Below are 9905 nucleotides of genomic sequence, written 5' to 3'. Positions count from 1 at the left end.
AAAGGAAAATGCAATCAAGATTTATATGCATGCTGCAACAACCAACCCAGACAAATACCAGTTAGGCAGTTAAGTAAAACTATACGTTCATGTTCATGAAGCAAAATTGAGAAAGAAATAATAACGAAGGAAAAGTTTTAAGATAAGCTGTTCAAATGATCAAACATTAAACATCTCATTGTGAAACTCATTCACTCCGATTCTACCACATGAACCCAATAACAAGCCTCGTTATATAGCATGTATTGAAATTGTATAATTATTATAAGGTCCATTAATCAGGTTCATTAGTTAGAGTTTGTCTACACATTCAGACTAGTGCTTGTACTCGTAACACAATTATTAATATTCAAATATGTTTTTCTACATGGTATCAAGAGGCCTTGGTTTTGGTTTTGGGGGCCTTGCTTCTACATAAAACCCTAGCTGCCTCCATTTTAGTTCTCTTTTCCATAATCATTGTGGTTTTCTTGGCTGCCAGCTTCATTGGAGCATTTGGCTCCTTCCTCACTGCTTGTTGAATAGATCGGCACTGTTCATACGTTAATGCGGTACTACTAACTGTACATACAACTACCCATCTATACAGTACTATCCACCGTTCAGACAGTCCCTATTCATCATTTGCAGGGGTACTTTTCACTGTCCATACAATCAATTAGTCTTTCAAGCTTTAATAGTAAATACGGCATCATTCAAGAATTTACATGTGTTGACACTTTGCAACAAACGGAGGTTGCAAAAAGGGAAAATTGCCACTTACTTGAAATTGTTCGAACCCTCCTCTTTGAAATGTCAGTTCCATTATTGAGGGGAAGCTGTATTTACTGTGGTCTATATGATTAATCGGATCCCATGTTTTAGGTAATGTTAGTCCTATACAGCTTATAATCTCTCATTTTTCTTCTGTTCCTATAATGCAGAGCCTTAACCTTCAAGTTTTTTGGTGCGTTGCTTTTGTCCATGTTCATAAACAATATTGATATAAGTTGGACTCTCGTGCCATCAGGTGTATCAATTTGGGTTATTCACCTAAAAAAATGGGTATTAACGTTATCATCCTCCAAATAGTCAATACTTTGTTAATGTGTTACCTTTCATGAACATGTGTCCTTTACTAACCCTCAACTTCAAGGGGAGAGCACTAATAAGAATCTATAACCAAGTTTCTCTTCCTTGATCCATACCTTCCAAGGTCAACATCTGAGTCACCTGTTTTTGTTCTTGTACCCCATTTGCTATCTGTTTTTCAGGAATCAGTACCTTCAGCATCAGTACAAGCAAGGCTGTGAGCAAATTTTGTTGTACTAGAGGATAGAAAAATCCGACCTGATCCATAAACAACTTCAATCATGTAAGCCAAGGGTAAGAACTGAAAATAATTCCTCAACATCTAATTCTCAAATTTATGATACTTGTGACCTTGATCCTGATGACTCAACCAATAGGGAAAAGATCTTGTGCCAAGTACCATATTTCTCAATCTGTCTCTTCCAAACAAATTTCCATGCAACATCAAAATTTTATTAAAACAGATGACTTTCTTAGAATCTCAACATCTTGTAAAAAATGAAACATGGGTGGTTGTTGAAAGGCTAAGAGGCAAGAAAATGAATGATTGCAATTGGATCTACATGGTCAAGCACAAATCGATGACAATGTTGAGTCTTGATTGATACAAGACAAGACAAGACTAGTGCCAAAATGATTCTCAAACCAACGGTGTGCATTATGAGGAGAAGTTTGATTTAGTGCCAAAGATGAAAAATATTTGTATTTTACTCTCTTGTCGCCCACTCTAAGGGGGAACTACAGTGGTTTGATATCAAGGATATTGCACTCTCTAGTGAGTGATAGAAGATGCGCTCCAGTCTATTGCACTTCCTTGTGTGAGAACCATGTTACTTGAAGAAGTAAGTAAGAAGCAAAGTTTTGGCTCGATCAAGTACAGAGGCATAATTTAGAACTACGGCACAGGGAATGTAAACTATTGTGGATGACCAGATATATCTTCAACAATTCCCCTGAGCCCAATATAGACCAATAGAGTGTACTATCATGTAGCCATGTGTGGTAAAACAGATCATAACAAAAAGGAGTTTTACACTGACATCCAATGAAAATCTCTTATTTTTCCATATCACCCCACCTTTGTACGGTTATTTTGAAATTAGTGATATGATATAGAACAGTGGTAGTGTTTCATTAGAAGATGATGTAAAACTGTTTTACATTGTCTGCATATGTCTATTGAACTCTACCAAAAAAAGGTTCTGCATGAAAAGAACTGTGATTCAAGTATTTATTATGATTTGTTTCCATATTTGATTAGGATCTGAGGACTTGTATATAAATAAGTTCTTAGACTTTTGTATCAAATCATTCTCTTCCATTCTTTCATATCTAAAATCCTATAACTTATCATTCATGAAAATTAACAATCAAATGAATTTTCTGAGATACTTTGTATATAAAAATGCAATCGTTTGTACTCTTAAATTTAGGGGTGTTCGCAGTGCGGTTTGGAATTAGAAAACCATTTGATCCAAAGGTTAAATCACCGTAGTTCGGTTCAGTTTGGATGATGGCTTTAAAAATTCCAATTGGATGGTTTTTCGGTTGATCCAAATTACAAAAATTACAATTGTAAGAAAAACTAACTATTAATACTAATATTAGAAAATTATGGTAAATTAATATGTTTGATGTAAAATATAACATATATTATAAAAAAAAAAAAATTATGAAATAACAATGATTAATTGTGTTTAAAACGTATGAAATCGTAAAAAAAAAATATATTAAATTAAACCAAAAAGTATTATTAAAAAATTAAAACCCATCATATAATATATTGAAACAATATCTCATACTAATAAAAAATAAATAAGTATTAAACTTTATATATGCGGTTTGGTTCGGTTTTAAAAATGAATCCAAAATTCGAGCAGTTTTCACAATACGAAATCCAAAGAGATCCAACAATATTTGATTTTGTGAGGTTTTTTATTTTTACTAGATCGGTTTGCAGTTTTTATTTGAATTTGTTTGGATAGATGTGCAGAATCAAATGTTACATAAGGTAATGTGGGCAACAAAAGAGCACCCATTCTTGATTGTGAATATTTTTTCTATATGAAAGCAAGGATATTATAGTGTATTTGAATTTTTTGGACACCTGGAATTGCCACAAGGATGATAGACGAGACCCCCAAAAAACTTTCGATACTAATAACTTTCGATGGATTCCATATTTTAGGCAGCAATTAATACACTGTGCTACTTTGTTGGAACAAATTACAATTTTGTAAAAAAAATATCTCTCTATATACTCTAAATACATGTAGCTTGACTGTGGTAAAGATTATGCAATATGCATACATCTAAAAGGACTGATTTCTACCCAAGAAATAAAAAATTTAAGAATGAATCCGCTGAAACACCTACTCTTTCTTGAACCACAAGTTCATTCTCAGATTTTGTATAAAAGCTGACAGAATAACCTAACTGAATCATTTTTCCTTTTTCATTATGCATCTCTTTCTGTGAACAGTTCAACTCTACCTAAAATTTGAATTTGATGCAGATCAAAATATGTAGGGAGAGACTACTGATCATGTGTATACAACTGAAATATATTGAAGTTCTCTGAAGAAAAACTACCTCAACAGAGAAAATACATCCAGAATTACACAATTATACAAGATAATACAACTAGGATAGAAAAGCATCAGAACATGGTTCACCAATGATTTCAAGAGCCTTGGAACTCTCCCTTTCCAAATTACCACTCTGATTTTCTAAGATAACTCCTCCTATTCAGTTTCTTTCCCTTTTATTCTAACATAACACACATAACTAACTAGACATAATTAATTACAAGCTGCTCATAGCTGTAACTGCTAACTAATAATAAATAGTCTAACAATATGCTTCACAGAGACCAGCTTTACAGTAATTTGTTTTCCTAGATTATGTTATTCCAGAGGGGGACAGATGGGCCCAATATAGAAACAACACCAAAGGGGGGCCAGATGAGAGAGTTGAGAGTTAGTGAGATTCAGTTATGGAGCTTGTTATATGAAGGACTGAGGCTAGGTGGTGAGATTCATTCTCCCATATTGTATTAAGTTGGTCTATGAGAGTCTCTCTGGATAAGAGTCATTATGCTCTGGTTAAGAGTCTTTTGATTTTAGTTTATCATTTCCACCATTGTAGAGCTCTTGAGCTCATTCTTTTCAATTCAATAATATATACTTCAATTACTTTGATTTTGCGGGTTCTATCAGAGGATGACAGAAATAGCGCAGTAAACTTTTTTGTTCTTTCCAGGATGCTGAGTACCTGTATCTTATTATGATGCACCTATTGTTTGAGGATATGAATTATATGATGACTCTACTTATGAAATAGGATACCTTGCCTAAAAAGGAAGCCAGATTTATGTAGGATATGGGCTATTGAATCGATACATAAACACAATTATATACATGCATTGGTACATAAAAACTTCATTTATATACATTTTTTTGTGAGTTTTGCTCTTATGTTAAGTAGCACTTCTTGTTCCTCTATCCCCTTGTAATTTGTTCTTTCACTTCTTTGACAGAGTGAATTTCTTCTTCCATCCAAAAATAGAAACATGTCTTAAATCAAACTTGTAAATAATATATCAAGCTTCAACAAACCTGTGACATAAACCGGGGAAGCATGATCTTGAGTATTTGTTCAAGGACTTGAGTCCCAGCTGACTCAATTGCTTGCTTTGGTATTGCTTTGAAAGCAAAAGGAATTTCAATGCTCACCTGAATTGAAATAAGCAATCCAAAGAAAATTTCAACCAAAATCACACAAATTAAAATCACAAAAAAACAATAGGAAACTAGAGTATAATAGTACCTCAATTATAGTGTCTGATTTGAGTTGCTGCACCAATGATTCATTTGAGTCGCTCTCACATGATATCCGGTTCACCATTATAGCTGCATTACCATATTAAAGTATTGAAAATGCATTCCTGAAAGTAGCATGAATCACATGGCATGACATATCCTACAGATTTTGTTTTTCCTTTTCTCAAGAAGGGTACAAGAAAACTGCCTCTGATTTTGTGGTTTAAATCAATGTATACATATAATTGTAGAATCATCGTCACATGATTCACATTTACTAGTTTAAACGAATAGTCTCACCTATAGAACTCTTCCTTTTCTTCTGCCCTAGTTGTATTGTGAGTCTACATTTTGGGCCTAGTTTCCTTGCACGAAGACACACACTAAGGGGTCTTGACAGTTGGACGAAGATCAGACAACACGTATTCTGACTTCACAGAATCAGTTTTAGAATACATCTAAAAAAATAAGCCATTTAATCTTTATCTATCGGCTGAGATTTTTCAATAGAAAGTATTATCTCTAGTTCATCCTATTTAGATTCGTCAAGACAAAATCAGCAATTAAAATTATTACCATTCCATATTCACCTAGGAAAAGGCATTCCTTATAAAAAATACACATACACTTTGTAACATACAATCTTAATAAAGTAAACCACCATTTTGTATCACCTCAAACTTACGAACTATCAAAATGCTCCCTCAAATTTTTTAACGTCAATCGAAACTTAAAATGCTCTTTGAACTTTCTAACTCGTAGGCAAAATGCTCCTTAAAATAATTGATGAAAGGAGCATTTTGACTCACTTTAAACAATTTGGGGGAGAAATTTGATAATTAGTAAATTTAGGGTCTCAAATTGCAAGTCACTTACAATTTCAGAACCCAAAATGATTGTTTAATCGTCATAATATTTTAGCATATAATCCTCACCATCAAACTTATCGTTTTGAGCTGCGACCATGGGCGAGCCTTCAAGCTTGCAGGACAAGAGCTTTATACAGCAGCCATGAGGTTGCTCTTCAACCTTGACTAGCAAAACAGGACAAACCTCAAAGGAGAAAAACTTAATTGTGTATACGTAACACCTGAATGTGTCCTCACTCACACGCTCAATCCTCTCCGCATCCAACACTGAATATTGACTAGCTGGCAACTTCATGTATTCAACTACACACACAAAATCAAATTATTACTCTATCTGTTAGAAACAACGAGATCGAAAAGATGAAACTCATATTGAAAATAAGTTTGATGCAAAAGAAAATTCCTTATAATATTTAATATTAAAGATTAAAAAGATAGTAAACTATACCATGAAACACTTTTTTATAGCCTTGTGTTCCCTAACTAACTTCTTAACCAAACTTATTCTAACTTACTCTAGAATTATATTCTCTAACAATATCAATTAATCAATTAAAATTACCCTCTTCAAACTCAAATAACAATAAGAGAATTAATTAACTATGGGTGTGTCTAACATTACTTAGGGGACGTTGGAGTTGTTGAACCGAAACAGACTCCTTACGGCGAGCAACGAAACGGGCTTTCTGGGTGGGAGGAGTTGACGCCGAAGCACGAAGCAGAAGGCGTTTAGGTTGAAAATACGAAATAGGAATGGAACGAAGCAGTGACGAAGCCATCCCAACTGTGGGAATGGATAGGTCGGCCTTGAGAAGAAGAGGTTGTGGATATGGTCGGACACTAAAAATCACATGCGCACGTGACTATTTTTTGAGTAGCGAATGACTTGCATAACAAATGGAAGAAGGCGCAAAAATATGATTTTGGATAGATAAGTAACTATTGTGAATTGTGGATAATTATTATTTGAAAGTGTTACGTGTTGACGTATATTATTATTTTTTCCTTACAAATATTCTTTCTTCGAAATAACCAACATTTCCTTTTCCTTTTTCTTTTTACTCTAACCAACCAAGTTAACTTGGATAAGGGTGGAGTAGTTCAAATAATTTGAGTTAAACTTGAAAGAATTAGAAGACCCTATTAAAATATGGGTGATTGAGAAAATATTAATATAATAATTAATTATAAATTTGTGAGTTGTGTATTAATTATAACAATTATTATAAGACTGAGTGAATAATTATTAATTTTGGTTATTTCAAAATAAAAATTAATAAATTCATTTTGTTTTTGTTTTTGATATAAAGATGGAGTGCAAAGACGTCATATGGTAATAAAGACATATCAAATATATTAACATCTCAATATCACCGAATATCATTTGTAGTACCACTAAAATAAGATTAAATAAATAAAAAATGAACATTACAAGTTGAAGAGATTAGACCAAACTCCAAAGTGAAAAATCCAAAAATAAGTAGTTTGCCTTTTTTAAAATGAACATTACAACACGGAGGACTAGATTAAAACCTAATTGAAAAGTCTAAAACACTATAAGTCACTATCTCGTTAAAAACTTTACTAAAAAAATCTTTGCTAATGAAAGTATCGGCAATAGATCACCAATGCAAACCATGACGACTTAAACTAAAAGTTGTCAATCTATATGCACAACACATTCCCGAGAAACTTTACAGTTCATCTAACGACAAAGAAATAAACAATTCATCCATCTTGAAATCAAATTCTAACGGACCTTGATATTAGAGCTAAAGGCATCCACCACCAACTTAATCGATTTACCCTACCGAATGGATTAACCAAAAGGACGAATGAAGTTGTAAGCATGCTTAAAGGTTAAGATTTCATCAGATGAATTGGCTCAAATTGTAATATTTGTGATGAAAAGGGGAGGATGATCTCACTAATTTCATCTACTAATCAATGGATTTGCTTACATATTGTGTCCGAAAGATGCCAAACAATGGTATAAATAAAATCACTTACAAAAGAGGTTAAATTATTTTGAATAGTGATAGGAAAACTAAGCGGATTTGTCAAAGTCATGTCATCAAACCAACAATCAATTCAAAAATTAGTGGAGGTGTTGGTACCTATCACAATACACAAATTACTTTTAACATTAGAGAAATAATGCTTAATATCAGGCCAAATAGAAGAACTTATACAATAGAGAAACCATTTGTGAGACAACGAGTGATCTGCTGTCGCACACGGGTCAAATACAATTGATAAAATATAAATAGAGGTAATAACTTGAGTCGTTTCGCAAGAACGTTTGATATAATAATAATAACCAAATTGAAAGTTGAACTTAGAAATGGGGTTTTTTAAGATTTTTGATTTAACAGATGAGCAAAACGAATAATCTACTTATTCGAGTTTCAGACCTATCACAAATTCTATCAATGATTTTAATTTCTAATTCGTGATTCTATTCTTATTTGACAATAGAATTGATCAAATAAGCGTAATCAATCCTACGTGAATTCGGTTTCTTTGATTGGATTAAGCATCACAATCATCAAAATATCACAATTAACAATCAAGCGTCGCAAAATTATAATTCAATTAAATTAGAAACCGAAACTAAATTCTATCAAATAGATTTAATCGATCTTATTGAAATTCAATTTAAGCAATCAGAATATCAATATAATCAAATAAACAAGAATAGAATCATGAATCGAAATTGACAGTGTAACTTGAATATCGAGGTGTTGATGAAACTCTAAACTCGTAGGTTAATCTTATAAAATTAGTCTTCCATGAAATTAAAAAAAAAAAAAAAACTGTTTATTTCTTGTTGCAATCTAAATCCTAATATTTCGTCTATAGAAAAGAAACAAAACTGCCAATATATAGTACTCGATATTGGACTTTATGGTTTAGGGTTTAAAAACAAGTGACCCACTAATTAAAATTATTACAAAAGTCCAGATTAGGAAATCTGTAATTTAGGCCATATAAAGTTCGGCATTAGGCTTTTATTCCAACACAAAATTTGTAACTATGATGTTTAGCTTTTCAACGCCTGCTCGTATGCATCAATCGGATAGCCAAAGCTCAAGTTATGGCCTATAGAGCAAACAAGAGTCAAAATGTAAATGATAAAATTAAAATGCAAATAATAAAATTATAATTCAATTTCGACCCAAAGTTTAGAAACAAGTTAAAAATATTATTCTAAACTATAAAGAGCTTTTAAAATACCAAACTAAAAAGCTAGAAACATGTGCCAAAATGCTATGATCAAATTCCCCCACACTTAAACTTTTGCACTCCAAGCAAAACAATGCATGTGATTCCAAATATTCTTATGAATGCAAAGTGGTGAGAGAAAAATATTTCTAGCTTAAGGTAATCATGAATAGTTTTTTTATCACAATCAAGGCAAACAAGATGACAAGTTAACTAAAGAATGCATCATAAGTGATAGAGTCCTCCCAAGATATAAAATTCTCTCAAAGTTTTTGGGCTACTGTTTACACTCAAAACACATCATTAAAGCTAGCACTACCATAGGCTTGACAAGTCTCTATAATTTATATTTGAAATACATGCACATAATGATCAAAAGGTATTTATTCAAGTTGTAACGTGGCCAAGGTAAGGGTGAGATAATCCTAAGGAGACTGGGCTGAAAATCAAAGAGGATAAATAAGTAATGATTGAAAAAGAAAAATAGAATTAAGAAGTAACTCAACAAAACATCATTAACTTTTATTTTAACACTCTCTTTGCTCACAACACAACCACACACACACACACATGTATATATTTCTTTTTTTCTTTTTTTCTTTTTCTTTCTTTTTTTTTCTCTTTTTATTTTGTTTTTTTTTCTTTTTTGTTTTGATAACCCTTAAATTTAAACAAATAAGTTGAGCATCCTTACACTTATTTAAGGAAAGACTCCTTTATCCCTCAAGGTTGGGTCAATTCATTGTTTTTCACTTTTATGCTTGTAATGAACTATATAACAAAGAATGGGATGATTAGGCTCAAAGGGGTTTAAACAAATGGATAATTGTAGGGTAGACTTATTTGGCTAGTAGCTTAATCAAGAAACAAATGCATATATCATTTCAATATATGCATGCAGACAAGAGTCAAGTCAAGC

At 32.4% G+C, this 9905-nt stretch overlaps 1 protein-coding gene across 1 annotated transcript in view; it reads right to left on the bottom strand.

Moving 5' to 3' along the window:
- Positions 1–6681, bottom strand: part of LOC101508004 (uncharacterized) — a 14631-nt gene extending 7950 nt beyond the window's left edge. Inside the window, exons 1-4 of the mRNA XM_004513691.4 lie at positions 6384–6681; positions 5828–6064; positions 4900–4982; positions 4689–4805 (exon numbers count right to left, since the gene is read on the bottom strand). Of these exons, the coding sequence (XP_004513748.1) occupies positions 4689–4805; positions 4900–4982; positions 5828–6064; positions 6384–6540 (594 nt within the window). The 5' untranslated portion in view covers positions 6541–6681. The remainder of the gene's footprint in view (positions 1–4688; positions 4806–4899; positions 4983–5827; positions 6065–6383) is intronic.
- Between the last annotated feature and the right edge of the window lie 3224 nt (positions 6682–9905).

Source organism: Cicer arietinum, chromosome 4 (genome assembly GCF_000331145.2).
Source record: "Cicer arietinum cultivar CDC Frontier isolate Library 1 chromosome 4, Cicar.CDCFrontier_v2.0, whole genome shotgun sequence".
NCBI lineage: Eukaryota > Viridiplantae > Streptophyta > Magnoliopsida > Fabales > Fabaceae > Cicer > Cicer arietinum.
Note: the sequence above shows the minus strand (reverse complement) of the source record. Positions and strands in the feature narration are given on the sequence as shown.